At 30.6% G+C, this 16,105-nt stretch overlaps 1 protein-coding gene across 9 annotated transcripts in view; it reads right to left on the minus strand.

The window, feature by feature from the left end:
* The window catches only part of LOC134725659 (glutamine--fructose-6-phosphate aminotransferase [isomerizing] 2-like), a 58,429-nt gene that overhangs the window by 8,733 nt on the left and 33,591 nt on the right, over nucleotides 1–16,105 (minus strand). For 6 of the 9 annotated variants that reach the window (XM_063589670.1, XM_063589662.1, XM_063589665.1 and 3 more), the window contains 10 exons: nucleotides 12,421–12,523; nucleotides 11,467–11,630; nucleotides 11,037–11,230; nucleotides 8,223–8,343; nucleotides 5,632–5,789; nucleotides 5,029–5,143; nucleotides 3,705–3,832; nucleotides 3,158–3,286; nucleotides 2,846–2,884; nucleotides 1,210–1,371 (listed from right to left, as the gene is read on the minus strand). In XM_063589670.1, the coding sequence (XP_063445740.1) occupies nucleotides 1,210–1,371; nucleotides 2,846–2,884; nucleotides 3,158–3,286; nucleotides 3,705–3,832; nucleotides 5,029–5,143; nucleotides 5,632–5,789; nucleotides 8,223–8,343; nucleotides 11,037–11,230; nucleotides 11,467–11,630; nucleotides 12,421–12,523 (1,313 nt within the window). Of the gene's footprint in view, nucleotides 1–651; nucleotides 814–1,209; nucleotides 1,372–2,845; nucleotides 2,885–3,157; nucleotides 3,287–3,704; nucleotides 3,833–5,028; nucleotides 5,144–5,631; nucleotides 5,790–8,222; nucleotides 8,344–11,036; nucleotides 11,231–11,466; nucleotides 11,631–12,420; nucleotides 12,524–16,105 lie in introns of all 9 variants that reach the window. The other 3 variants (XM_063589661.1, XM_063589664.1, XM_063589668.1) reach the window with 2 other exon arrangements.

Here is a 16,105-nt window from a genome sequence, read left to right on the forward strand (position 1 = left end):
AAAATTGGTACTTTATTCCATTGAACATTAAAATTTGTGATTTACTTTTAGCCATGAATAATGTCAACAGTAGTATAACGCTGATCAAGTCACAAACCTAAACCAAGGGAAACACATAAACTATAAGAGAAAACAAAGAGACAAACGAATCACTGAACTGCAACTAAACAATACATCAACGTACATAGACACAAACTACTTGATAACAACTGCCATATTCCCAACTTGGTACAGGACATTTTAAGAAAAAATATTGGGTTGAACCTGGTTTTCAAGGTAGCAAGTAATCATAAGTAATTGATTACCAATTCCTGATTTCATTAGTGTTCAATAATAAACCTACCTTTTCCTATCCAGGCATGGGTAAAATCATGCAAATGTTAGATAAATTACTTTTTTTCCCATCACAGATTTAATGTTAAATCAAACTTTTAATCTTCCCAAATTATTGTGATAGAAAATGAAATGAACAAATTTGCTCATTTTAACACTTAATACGTTTAAACATTTGATCTTTCCAAATTATTCTGATAGAATATGAACAAATTTGCTCATTATCATGCTTTTTGGTCCAAAACAGCTTTCATGTTAAACGTTTACCCTACATTTGCATGATCCTACTTTTGTACTACAATAGAGAGTAATCCTTACGTTATTTCCCTTTAATACAGCTATATGGAAAGATAAAAGCTGTAGTGGGACGACAGTTAATAACCCTTGGAGACAGTCCACAGCGTTGGGAACCTCAATATAGCGATAGGCTTGCTGCATGGTCTCCTCATCACCCTTAGAACATAGTAAAATGGGACGACCCTAAAATATACAATACAATCTAGCCTAATCAGGGTGCTATAATAGAAAGCCAAGTTCGGACTCACATAAAAGATGCTGATAGACTCTCTGATATAAAAAATTGCATTTGACCTAATTTGTTCTAGTAAAATCAATGGGAAATTGAATTTCTTCCAAAACAACCCATGAAGAAGAGTGCACTTTTTTAATTCTTTTTACATTATATGACCTGATCGATTAAAATGGAATTGCGAAAAATTTATTTATGATTCTCCTTTCTTTGAGAAAGACAATACTATTATGAAGTCTATCAGCATCCTTATAATGTGTTCCTAAGTACTTTGTACCTGAAAGTGATGATTATAGAGGAAGCTAAGCATGCACAGACATATTAGTTCTGTATGAAGAAATTCTTACATCTAGGATTTTTAACTGAGCGATATGTAATGATAATAACTGCATAGGAATTACACAGAGGATACCCTGCAGACAATCGATCGTATGTGGTACCGATATATGAGATTTGCCCATTGCTTGAGTTTCAACGTCATCCTTGTTAAGAATGAGGATTGGTTCACCCTACAATGTGAAAGGTCAAGGTTAACATAAAGGTTAACACAAAGTTTAAAGCTATATAATGATTATATTTTACAAAAGCTATCCATTGTTTGATCAAATTTGCAAAGAAATAAACTTATGCATACATATTCTTAAATATTCAGCAAAAAACTCAAATATTGCATTGGTGGATAAATGTATATATTATCATGCAAAGAAATGATAATAATGGCTTATGAGTATGATCTAAAATATAAATCATGAACTTAACCTTTAAGATTTTGTGCATCAAAAAACTCTTCTTAATTTACCCTTATCAGGAACTCTGAGATTATACAGAAGATAGGAAATATCCTATATATTTGACAATTCAGTCTTACACAGATAAATACATAGGACAGCATTGTTACTTCTTCAAGCTTAACTTTGTTTTAAAATTGTAAGAGTGCAATGACTGATACACCAAACGATAACCCTGGACAAATTTGTAATGAAATTCAAAAATAAAATAAAAACTTATTGACTTTCCAAACAGCAGTTGGGATTGCATCCAGTAGATAGCATCATCATAATTTTGCATACAATTTCTACCGGTGAAAAGAAATAATAATTGGAGATGATCTTTTTTCTTGCTTCTATAAACATTGTAAAAACGACATCCTTAGCTTTGAAAAAGCAACTTTTACACCATTTGCTTTGATTAAATTAGTTTATGAATAAAATTAAAATAAAACTTTGCCATCTCAATCTCTTTAAGTTGCTCTAAAATCCAAATAATGAAAAATTTGGTGTGTGAAGTCAGGATATTCATTTCTTCTACCTGTCGAAAATTACTTATATATTAAAACATGATTAGAACTTTGAGGAATTTCTGTCTAAATATTTATCCACAGGAAAAAAAAATAAACTATAGAATAACCTTCACTGCATAAAAACACTGCCAAAAATATATTTATATTGCACCCAATAAAATGCATCCAAATTTTTAAATGAAAGCCAATTAATAATTTGCAGGCAGTCAACATGCTGTTATTGGCTTAAGGAAAGTGAAGGAAAACTGGGTATAACAACAGTGCTCTAACAATGTTATATGTTTATGTAATGTAACTTATTGCATCTTACAAACAAACATAACTTCATTATTTTTCAATTGTCATATGTGTCGAACAGAATATTTCTTTCAAAAATGTTTTTAAATGATTATTTTTTTTAAAACATTTCCACTATCTGCAAAATCATATAATTTTAAATTGCGAGTTGTATTTCGAATTTTTTCCTTACTCTAGACAATTTATCATTGCATTGGTTCTTCATTTCAATCAAAATAATAAAAAATATTTATAATCATATAAAATTCAATTTATAGCAATCTTTTATTTCTGTTGTTTTTAATCGTAATTTTTCTAATAATCTTTTGTTATGCTTTAACAAAATTCTTGTATTGTCTAAATTTTCTATAATAAAATCCTATTTTTGTTCTAAATAATGAACTTACATGTCTGGATTTCACTTGCTGTAGAGCGTTTACACATTTCTGAAAAAGTCAAAATGTAAATCATTGAATCAGAGACAATACACTATAATGAAAAAGTGGATCAAAAGTTTTCCACTCAAGACCATTCGTTAATTAACAATTTTCAAGTATTTCATAGTTACAGTTTAACCCAAAAAATGAGATTTTCAACATATTCACAAAAATTGGTACCCTTGAAAATAAATGAATCCACAGCATAGAGTTTGTGTGATGAATTACTACATGTATTCATTCTTTTCCATATCCTTACTACAACAGTAAATCTTAACAAACCTGATATACTTTGTCCCTGGTTATAACCATAAGAACAGGCATAGCTTTGTCTACTAAAGCCAATGGTCCATGTTTTAATTCTCCTGCTAATATTCCCTCGGAATGCATGTATGTCAACTCTTTAATTTTCTGGAAGAAACACAAAATAATGTAAAGCTTGAAAGGCAGATCATAAATTAATGTTGGTTTGTTAGAATGTGCATAAATTATGTTTTATGTCTTTTCTGTTATATCAGTATTTTGTAAGTTTAATGTGTATATGTGTTTATATTTGTTGGTTATAACAGCTCAAAGAGCTTATATAATTGTTTTGTGACAAGCCATCAGACTTCAAATTAAGCTTTGGATTGATTGTTTATTCAAATATAGATCCTTGTTCCTAAAAAAAAACCTACAAAATAATCACACAGTATCTTTTTATATGTATCTTTCAATAAAATCTATGTGCAGAGAATATGTTTATATATTACATGGCTACTGAAAAATTGGTACTCACTGGTACCTTCTAAACTTGTATTCATTACAAAACAGCATATGTGATACTTACTAAGGCTCCTTCTAAACATGTAGCAAAGTTATAACCTCTGCCCATCACTAACAAACTCTTCTGTTTATATAATTCTTTGGCTAAGTCGTTTACTTTCTCATTCATTTGGAGAACTTCGTTAATCATTTCTGAAAGTAGATATCTTATATGTTTCATTGAGAGTGACAGTGACAGTAGAAATGTGATTCCATATCTTATAAAATATATTTCTATATAACTAGAAAAAATAAAAAGTACTATTGCATTTAATGTTTTAAAAGGTTTATTCTTTGCATGGTAAGTATCTTATTCTACCCGTGTCAGTGGAAATGGAGATTGTAATCTAAAACTTGAAAGTATGTATTAATATAGTATTTTTGTATTTTTGCTTAAATAATATACAATTATGGCCCGTTGAAAAGGTGAATATCCAAAATTGTCAACACAAGAATTATTTCAATGAGAGCACAGCCCGAAGTGAAATAACTTTAAAGGGTTGACAATTTTGGATATTCAACGATTCTAAGGGGCCACAATTGTTTTATTATACCAAATTAACAGTGGAAAGGCCTTTTGAACACTAAATTTTTTACATAACAAACACAAGCTGACATTTGAAAAAAGCTCAGGAAAATACATTTGTCATGTTTGTGTTCTAGAATTTCTCGAATGTACAAAAAAAGTAGAATCTTTTTGTAAAATATTAACGGCCCCGAAAAGGACCGTTTATAGGAGATAACATCGTCTGCTGGCACTCTATTCATTTCCAAATCCTTATTTCCTGGTCTTTCGATGGGCTTTCAGTGTAACGTGAACGCTGCCATCTTGATTAATTACGTCTGTGACGTCATTGTCATGGGAGGTAACTCAAGTGCAAATCTAGACACTAAAAAAGGTTATTCGCGGGGAATAATAGGGTTATTCACTGCTGGTGTAAATTTTAAGGGTTTTTTCGACCTCCCTTGCAATTAAATGAAAATTAACCGAATTATTCCATGTCACGTGATAAGTTGTTATCCAACAGAATTGTATGTAATATATGTAAGGTATAATAATAACCTTTGTCAAACCATTCCAGATTGTCATTGGTTTGCATCTGTCATATTTGTTTTTCATAAATTGTTTCATAAATTATCCCATTAGTTTTCTCAATTGAATGTTTCAAATTTTTCCTCTGGACTATAGGGTATGGGTTTTTCTCATTGTCGAAGGCTGTATAGTTGCCTATGATAACTTACATCTACTTAATCTAAACTTAAGTGGATAGTTGCCTCATTGGCAATCATACCACTGTCACATCTCCTTATTTTATTGTATGGTACTTTTGAATTATTAAACTACAAACCTGGTAGCTTTTTCAGCCCCTGTATTATTTCTGTTCGTCTTTCTTGCATAGAGATTCTGTCCTCACACATAACTAAACCAAACATAACGAGTGAAATAAATTGACTAGTATAGGCCTACAAATAAAGAAAATAATTAATTGCAGGCATTACAGTTCAAGTCTCACAAGTCAATTTTGAATATGCAAATCAAGATACAAAAGGTATCAACCTAAATACAACAATATCAAAGAAATTAATTCCAAATTCTTTTTCATATGATGTAACACAATAATAATAGAACTAAAACTACAACCATTTTTAATTTTATAATGAAAATAAAGTTAACATGGAAATCTGGGTCTTGATAATTTAGTGGTCATTTATTGCTGTGTATCATATTTGTTTTTTGTTTATTTATTTGTATAGCTTGTTCTTGTAATGTGTAGTTGCACCACTGAACAAGGTATGTGAATAGTAAGAGACCCGCTAACATGTTTAACCCTGCTACATTCTGTATGGGCCTGTCCGAAGTCAGGAGTCTGTAGTTCAGCTGCAAAAACAGTCTGCTTAAAGAAGACTTTTTACCAAAAGAAAATATTTAGTAAGAAGAAATCATTATTTACCTTTGTACTTGCAACCCCTATCTCTGGCCCAGCATTTATATGTACACCACAATGTGAATCTCTACTGATAGTACTGCCTACAGTGTTAGTGATCCCCACTATCAGGGCACCTCTCTGTTTACAGTATCTCAAAGCCATCAATGTGTCAGCCGTCTCTCCTGGAAATAAAATATACAATTGACCTTTGTTTGTCTAATGGAATAAGCATATCTGATATATGTATAGGTGTGTGTTCTAGTCACTTATGGTTTGGAGTATAAATCATATCTGATATATGTATAGGTGTGTGTTCTAGTCACTTATGGTTTGGAGTATAAATCACATCTGATATATGTATAGGTGTGTGTTCTAGTCACTTATGGTTTGGAGTATAAATCACATCTGATATATGTATAGGTGTGTGTTCTAGTCACTTATGGTTTGGAGTATAAATCATATCTGATATATGCATAGGTGTGTGTTCTAGTCACTTATGGTTTGGAGTATAAATCATATCTGATATATGTATAGGTGTGTGTTCTAGTCACTTATGGTTTGGAGTATAAATCATATCTGATATATGTATAGGTGTGTGTTCTAGTCACTTAAGGTTTGGAGTATAAATCACATCTGATATATGTATAGGTGTGTGTTCTAGTCACTTATGGTTTGGAGTATAAATCATATCTGATATATGTATAGGTGTGTGTTCTAGTCACTTATGGTTTGGAGTATAAATCATATCTGATATACGTATAGGTGTGTGTTCTAGTCACTTATGGTTTGGAGTATAAATCATATCTGATATACGTATAGGTGTGTGTTCTAGTCACTTATGGTTTGGAGTATAAATCATATCTGATATACGTATAGGTGTGTGTTCTAGTCACTTATGGTTTGGAGTATAAATCATATCTGATATATGTATAGGTGTGTGTTCTAGTCACTTATGGTTTGGAGTATAAATCATATCTGATATATGTATAGGTGTGTGTTCTAGTCACTTATGGTTTGGAGTATAAATCATATCTGATATATGTATAGGTGTGTGTTCTAGTCACTTATGGTTTGGAGTATAAATCATATCTGATATATGTATAGGTGTGTGTTCTAGTCACTTAAGGTTTGGAGTATAAATCACATCTGATATATGTATAGGTGTGTGTTCTAGTCACTTATGGTTTGGAGTATAAATCATATCTGATATATGTATAGGTGTGTGTTCTAGTCACTTATGGTTTGGAGTATAAATCATATCTGATATACGTATAGGTGTGTGTTCTAGTCACTTATGGTTTGGAGTATAAATCATATCTGATATACGTATAGGTGTGTGTTCTAGTCACTTATGGTTTGGAGTATAAATCATATCTGATATACGTATAGGTGTGTGTTCTAGTCACTTATGGTTTGGAGTATAAATCATATCTGATATATGTATAGGTGTGTGTTCTAGTCACTTATGGTTTGGAGAATAAATCACATCTGATATATGTATAGGTGTGTGTTCTAGTCACTTATGGTTTGGAGTATAAATCACATCTGATATATGTATAGGTGTGTGTTCTAGTCACTTATGGTTTGGAGTATAAATCACATTAGTCACTTATGGTTTGGAGTATAAATCATATCTGATATATGTATAGGTGTGTGTTCTAGTCCCTTATGGTTTGGAGAATAAATCACATCTGATATATGTATAGGTGTGTGTTCTAGTAACTTATGGTTTGGAGTATAAATCACATCTGATATATGTATAGGTGTGTGTTCTAGTCACTTACGGTTTGGAGTATAAATCACATCTGATATATGTATAGGTGTGTGTTCTAGTAACTTATGGTTTGGAGTATAAATCATATCTGATATATGTATAGGTGTGTGTTCTAGTCACTTATGGTTTGGAGTATAAATCATATCTGATATACGTATAGGTGTGTGTTCTAGTCACTTATGGTTTGGAGTATAAATCATATCTGATATATGTATAGGTGTGTGTTCTAGTCACTTATGGTTTGGAGTATAAATCATATCTGATATATGTATAGGTGTGTGTTCTAGTAACTTATGGTTTGGAGTAAAAATCACATCTGATATATGTATAGGTGTGTGTTCTAGTAACTTATGGTTTGGAGTATAAATCATATCTGATATATGTATAGGTGTGTGTTCTAGTAACTTATGGTTTGGAGTATAATTCACATCTGATATATGTATAGGTGTGTGTTCTAGTCACTTATGGCTTAGAGTATAAATCATAACGAGGAAATATACCAGTTAAGAAGGCTCGTGGGTACAAAATTTTCGGCAAATATTAAACATAAACAAAATAATTGTAAAATTTAACGATTTCTGTAATTAGGTTATTTTTTTATTTCGATATTACCTCTATATCTCCTATTAGTTCAACGGAAAAGAAGTAACTTTACAAAAATGTATGCTTCTTTCGAAGGCAGATTGTGAGTGTAAATGAATGGTGACCCCAATTTTTTCTTTTTTTTCTTCATTTAAGTATAAGATAAAGTACATTTATAGAAAAATATAGCGAAATCCTATATTAGAAAAAAAATTGATTTAGACCCGCGAGCCCCCTCATATAATATTTAAAATCGTACCTGATTGACTGATGAAGAAGCAAACATCGTCCCTAAACACGGGTGTCTGTCTATCCAAGAAATCACTAGCTAATTCTACCATCACAGGTAATTCTGTTAGCTCTTCCAATAACTGTCGTGTCTGAATAACAATTAACAATAGGAACAGTTATTATATGCATTTTGGTTTGTTTTCATTTTAATTATGCCATCAGTTATCTTTTAGGATGAAGCATATTCAGTTATGTGACTAGAAAAAGACTGGTGTGGATTTTAATGACAATCAAAGTCTCCACAGAAAAAAATAATTACTGTGGATTCATTAATATTCGTTGGATACTAATTTTCGTGGATTTCGTGGGTACATGTTAACGATAAATTTAAATGTTCAACGAATTGTAAATTTTTCATTGGCTTGTATGCAGACTTTGGCAAAACCATGAAAGTAAATATCATTGAAAATGTCAGTTTTCCTCAACCCACAACCAGATGCTCCGCAGGGCGTAGCTTTATACGACCGCAGAGGTTGAACCCTGAACGGTTTGGGCAAGTAAGGACACAACATTCAAGCTGGATTCCGCTCTAAATTTGGATTGTGATTAAATAGTTGACACAGCATAGGTTTCTGACACAGAATGAATGTATTCAAATGAACTTAAAATTTTTGTTTTCTCTTAGAGCAATTCACTATGCTGTTGAATATTAATCCTCTCAAAAAAATGTTTGAAGAAATTTTCTTTTTATTTATGAAATTTCAAATGAGAAAAATTTAATCCATTTTTTTATTCACATCCCCCTTTCCCTTATTCCAAAACTAATTTCAATTAAAATATTCTAATGGAGTTTGCAACAATTACTACTCATTTAAAAACATGATGTAAAAAAACTGCTTGTTATCACTGAATGGTAAAGATTATTTAAATTTATCAGTTGGTAGTAAAAAGTGAATATACATTGTATATTGTATATAACAAAGATTTAAGTTGATTCTGGACAAAGAAAGATAACTCCAATTAAAAAAAAATCTTGCAGATATTTCTTGCTTACTATACTGGACAAAGAAAGATAACTCTTAATTAAAAAAAAAATTTGCTATTTCACAATATTGTGAAATTAGATATTTCTTGCCATAGCACAATACTGTGCAATTGAAAAGACTTGCTATTGCACAATACTTAATATAATAATTTAAGATCCTGATTTGGACCAACTTGAAAACTGGGCCCATAATCAAAAATCTAAGTACATGTTTAGATTCAGCATATCAAAGAGGCCCAAGAATTTAATTTTTGTTAAAATCAAACTTAGTTTAATTTTGGACCCTTTACACTTTAATTTAGACCAATTTTAAAACTGGACCAAAAATTAAGAATCTACATACACAGTTAGATTTGGCATATCAAAGAACCCCAATTATTCAAATTTTGATGAAATCAAACAATGTTTAATTTTGGACCCCAATTTGGGCCAACTTGAAAACTGGGCCAATAATCAAAAATCTAAGTACATTTTTAGATTCAGCATATCAAAGAACCCCAAGGTTTCAATTTTTGTTAAAATCAAACTAAGTTTAATTTTGGACCCTTTGGACCTTAATGTAGACCAATTTGAAAACGGGACCAAAAATTAAGAATCTACATACACAGTTAGATTCGGCATATTAAAGAACCCCAATTATTCAATTTTGATGAAATCAAACAAAGTTTAATTTTGGACCCTTTGGGCCCCCTTTTCCTTAACTGTTGGGACCAAAACTTCCAAAATCAATACCAACCTTCCTTTTATAGTCATAACCCTTGTGTTTAAATTTCATAGATTTCTATTTACTTATACTAACGCTATGGTGCGAAAACCAAGAAAAATGCTTATTTGGGTCCCTTTTTGGCCCCTAATTCCTAAACTGTTGGGACCGAAACTCCCAAAATCAATACCAACCTTCCTTTTGTGGTCATAAACATTGTGTTTAAATTTCATTGATTTCTATTTACTTTAACTAAAGTTATTGTGCGAAAACCAAGAATAATGCTTATTTGGGCCCTTTTTTGGCCCCTAATTCCTAAACTGTTGAAAATAAAACTCCCAAAATCAATCCCAACCTTTATTTTGTGGTTATAAACCTTGTGTCAAAATTTCATAGATTTCTATTAACTTAAACTAAAGTTATAGTGCGAAAACCAAGAAAATGCTTATTTGGGCCCTTTTTGGCCCCTAATTCCTAAAATGTTGGGACCAAAACTCCCAAAATCAATACCAGCCTTCCTTTTATGGTCATAAACCTTGTGTTAAAATTTCATAGATTTCTATTCACTTTTACTAAAGTAAGAGTGCGAAAACTAAAAGTATTCGGACGACGACGACGACGACGACGCCAACATGATAGCAATATACGACGAAATTTTTTTCAAAATTTGCGGTCGTATAAAAATTGGTACCCATGAAAATAAATGAATCCACAGTAATCAAAGCAACATCAAATTGATGACTATTTTTACTTTTGGCAGATGCCTGAGAGGACCAATGAGTCTGCCACTTAAATCAACAGCAAATGGTTTTTCTTTTGTATCTTTTTGAAACTCTTTTCGACATGATTACTATAGTTTGTTCCAAAAAGATTCTATAAAAACCATGTACTTACCTTATTTTACTGACAGCAGCATTCTTAAGGTAAACAAAAATATTTAAACAGAAGCTTTAATATGTCTGTGTGTGTTTGTTTATCATTAAATAGTCTTTGTTAATTTTACTAATCACAACCCATGTTGTTAACAGTGCTTAAAATAGTTTTGTTTTGCACCTGTGTGTGCTTGTGCTTAGGTTTTAATCCATTCAACTTACAGCCACTGCGCTATGGTAACTTGTTCCACAAGCTATAAATAATAATCGTCTACATCTTCTGATTTCACTCATATAGTCCTTTATTCCACCAAGAATCACTTGGTTCTTCTCAAAATTTACTCTCCCTCTCATTGTATTGATCACAGATTCAGGCTGCTCAAAAATCTCTTTTTCCATAAAAGTTCCATAGCTCCCTAAAAAATTCAATTACCTCTATTGAATATAAGTATTTTATATGTAAATTTTCCTGTATCAAATTGAATTTAGAGAACATCATTTTGTGAACCTCGTTACACAACTTTGATACTCATTGCTTAATTATCTCAATGTACTGGAGTGCAATACTGTTATCTATATGTATTGAAATAAATTCCTAGTTTATGTTTTCATTGTAATTTTCATTTTTTAATCTGAGAAAGACTATATTTACCTTTCATGATTTCTTGTAATTCCAATTTAAGTGTAATAACATCTCTGACAGTAGATTCATCAAGCGTGCGTTTGATTCGATGGATGGATAAAGTTCCATTCTTAATTGCTGCCACATCATCATCCTCCAGGAAGATCACTTGATTGGTGTGTTCTATTATTGCACTGTAAAATAAAATTGAAATAATGGGGTGCATACTGTTAAATAACCCACGTGTTGTGTACCAAATTTTTTATGTTATTTCTTCATAGACAGAAAAAATATTACAGTCATTCGTTAAATAAAATAAAGAACAATCAAACATCTTCAAATACATCAAGAAAAAAATATCACTAGTTTTAATTTTGCAAAAAAGTAGCATCATTTTCAGAAGGTCTAGTCAAATAAAACAAAAGCTATTGCTCAGAAATACAGTCTATGTATGAACCTACAGCACCAACATAAAAAAGATAAAGGTTGCATAATAAGTTTTATACTAAGGTCATAAGCTTTATTACTTCAATAGGCCAGCTAAAAACCATTCAGGGGGGATTCATCAACTGGATGCAAATGTGGCATTCCTTAAGTACTAGGCTACAGATTTGTTAAAACACTGTAGTGTTGATTCCTTTGAATTTCATTAAAGACAAACAGTATCAAATGTATAATGGGAAATCAAATTATTAAATTTTCTATCACATGATTATAACTTATAAGGGACGACATCAAAAGATCGATGTAGGATAAAAAAACTTAAATCAAAAAGTTTGGGGTTGGAGGGTTAAAATTCTGCAAGTTTTGTATATCTAAAATCAATTTTTACATATATCCCCATTGGTAAATCAATTTTTCCCAAATTAAGTTAAGAGGGGGTGTGGGGGTCAGTGAAAAAACTATGTAAATTAAGTTTTTTATCCTACATTGAACTTTTGATGTCATCCCTAATACATGTGTAGTATATGTTAAAGTACATACCTAGCATCAGAAGCAAAGAAATACTCCACTTCACTTTGTTCTCCGACTGTATGAAATTCTGTTGTACTATCACATCTTTGGGGGTTGATGAAACCTCTGTGGTCTGCAAAAATAACAATAGAAAAATGTACTTTTATTTTATTAAATATATGATGCATCATATTCGTTAGATTCAAAATCTCTGAACAACAGTAATATGGTCATATGTTTAGAAATTGAAATTCTAGAAATGTCCATCTTTTTTTTTATGAGGGGTAGTAAATTTAAATAAATCTTTTTATCCAAAAGAATCTAAAATTCTAAATAGATGGATTTGAAAATTATGGTTAATATGTGCAAAATTAATTTCTTTATTATATAATAATTATTTCCCTAAACAATTACAGGATAATTAACAGAAGCTTGCACAGCGAATTATTATTATAACAAGCCAATTTAAGAAAAAAATAATATCTGCATATTGTTTAATTTTTCCATTTATAGTTTATCTGCTCTTCCATTGGAGTTAGTGTTTCAATAATGTATTATTTAATATAAACTATTGCAAGAGACTATTTTCTGAAGGATAATTTTTATCATTCCTTTTTTTCAATGCAAATGTTTTTTAAGATATCTACATATACAATAGGATGCTTCCGCAAGGAAAAGATGTCATTCACTCAAAATATTAAGTGATACATCACCATTGGCACTTTAACAAATAAACTTACAACGCTTATCTAGAACTCAGTTGTCAGGTAATAAGACTAACATTTCCAACTAGGGGCATAACCTTCCACAAGATGAAAATTAGGATAAGCACTATGGGTATTTTCATGAAAGATTTATAAGGGACCTAATTCAATTTCAGTAGCATTGACTACTAGACCCCTGCTAATCTTTTCCCTGTTTTTTTTTATACAATACAAATAGGATATACTGATCAAACATCATTGGTCACCAAAGCCTGTAATTCAGTGGTTGTCGTTTGTCTAGGTGTTACAATATTGTTTTTCATTGATTTTTTTACATATATGAGGCCGTAAGTTTTCTCATTTGAATTGTTTTACATTGTCTTATCGGGGCCTTTTATAGCTGACTATGCGGTATGGGCTTTGCTCATTGTTGAAGGCTGTACTGTGACCTATAGTTGTTAATGTCTGTGTCATTTTGGTCTTTTGTGGATAGTTGTCTCATTGGCAATCACACCATATCTTCTTTTTTATAATACCTAATTACAGACTAGTGTAAAAGATACTGTCACTTGAAATAAAGGTGGGTTTTCAAAATTCTCCTCGTCAGAAAGTTTTCTTAAATTTATTCATTTAGAAAACAAAGTCAAGATGGAGATCAAGGATTTTAAAACAAAAAGAGGGCCCTCCAACAATGCAACTTAGGTGGTACCTAACAAAAAAGGGAGATAACTCTGTAAAGTCAGATAAACGTTTAAATAACGTTGTGTTGTCAATGGAATATTAAGCTTCTAGGTCATCAAAATTGGTGTTTGTCAAACTGCTATATAACCAGTGCAATTTTTCTGATAAAATGGTTGGTTAAAAATTTTTGAAATTTTTATGTTTTGGTATTAAAGGGTCAAAGTAAATACTTTGTCAAAATTCTATGAAAATTAAACGAGCCAAATTAATTTTAGTGAAAGTGATGGGTACCACCTTAAGGGTGGGAAGTCTAAAAAGTTTATGTATCAACCATATACCCTACCCCTAATCCACCTCTGTTCATCTTTATAAAATTATTACAGATGATAAAAAAATATCACTTCTACAACATAAATCATGCAACATAATACAAAGAAGATTATGTGATTCCAAATTGTTTAACCAAATTATAATGCACAAGTGGGACTACTGAAGTATCATTATAAATATCTACTGGTTTCTATGAAATTTATTATAACACAAAATCGTTTAAATCAGACAATTCATGAATACAAAAGAGAACACAAAATTAAAAAAAATGTTTACTATACAGAAACAATGTTCAATTATTTAAAGCTTATAGTAATTTTAGTATAGAGATATGTTGTACTTTCTGGTATATAAGATTTCAAGCAAAGAAATATTGGTTAAATGGATGATATACATTTTATGTATTTTTTAAATGATCTTTCTATGACTAGCCATTCACAAGAAAACTTGCAGAAAGTTTGAAGATTGAAGACTGAAATGATATTTATTAATATTTTCAATGACATAAACTTAACATTCTTCTTAACGAAACATTATAGATTAACGATTACCGGCATGTTACAACTTCTGTTTTACATTAAATCAATTACATAAAACAGCTTTCCTAAATATTTTCCAAAATGTTACATTTGTCTGATTTTGATTACATCAGTCTAAAAAAAGTTTTGTTCCCTCCATTAAGTTTGTTTTATTGAGCATAAATATGGTACATGTTTTGTACAAACCTTATATAGCAGAATATATTTTATTTTCAAAGAAATTATTTAGACATAATTTTCCAACTCAAATAAACTACTACACCATATGAAATATTTATGCTACAGCTAATCAGAGCTTTTAAGTTCCCTTTGTCTCTGTATTTCAGGATTTCAATCTAACAGTTAAAATTAAACTGTCATCTAACTTAAGAAAAAAATGTGATTAAGCCAAAGAAGTAATGTGACCAAATAAAACTAAAAGCAAAGAGAAAATTGAGAAAATGACAAATGATTTGAAATAAATATAAGGCAATTTGTCTCAATAATTTTGAATGCATTTTTATCAATCCCAACCTTCCTTTAGTGGTATTTAACCTTCTAGTCAAAATTTATAGAGATCCATTCACTAAATCTAAATTTATTTTCCCGAAACTAAATGTGTTTTCAGACGACGCAGACGATGACAATGACATGATACCATTAAACGATGCCAAATTTTTTTGGCGGTCATATAAAAATTGAAAGGTCATGTATCATCAAACATACAGTGACATACTATTAGATTATCTTTCCTTGTACAACAGAAGTTAAGTACTGTTATGATTGTTGCACATGGACAAAGGGATTGCAGTTTACATCCATTCTGTTTGTGGCAGTTTAAGAAACAAAATTGAACAGAAAACAAACCTATATCTTTCTTTTTGAAGAAGTTTTTTAAAGTATTTTAAAAGTAGAGATATCTTTTTATCAATTCACATGCAAATTATCAAAGAAAAACAAAGTTTTATTACATAATTTTGATAAAAAATGTGTTATTGATTAACTTAATATCTCTTCAAGTTGACATTAAAAGGAAGTCACATAACTTTACAATAGCTGGGAATCAGACCATATGTTTAATCAAGAACATGTGTTAGATTAAATTTTTTAACAATCATATATTAGATCAAGGTGATCATTTTTTTTTTACAAGATTACTCATAAACTTCATAAATAAATCAAATTTTATTCTTTTGACCTGATAAAAAAGTTCATCTTGAAAAAAATTCAACTGCAAGGTTATGTGCATCTTAACAATGGACACTTCAATATTGTAAACTAGAATTCAATTCATTACTAAAATCTCTTTTTTGTTGGTCTTGTATTGCTGAATTTTGTTTTTTGGTCTACTGCTACAACAGGAGTGTTAAACAACCTTGACTTCCAAAGAGGGTCTAACATGGTTGGTTATTTCAGTATACTCTTTCGACTTTCGACTTTGGCCCAAAACACAAAATAAATTGTCTGAACATTGTCCTTCAG

The sequence above is a fragment of the Mytilus trossulus genome, chromosome 7 (genome assembly GCF_036588685.1).
Source record: "Mytilus trossulus isolate FHL-02 chromosome 7, PNRI_Mtr1.1.1.hap1, whole genome shotgun sequence".
NCBI classification, from domain to species: domain Eukaryota; kingdom Metazoa; phylum Mollusca; class Bivalvia; order Mytilida; family Mytilidae; genus Mytilus; species Mytilus trossulus.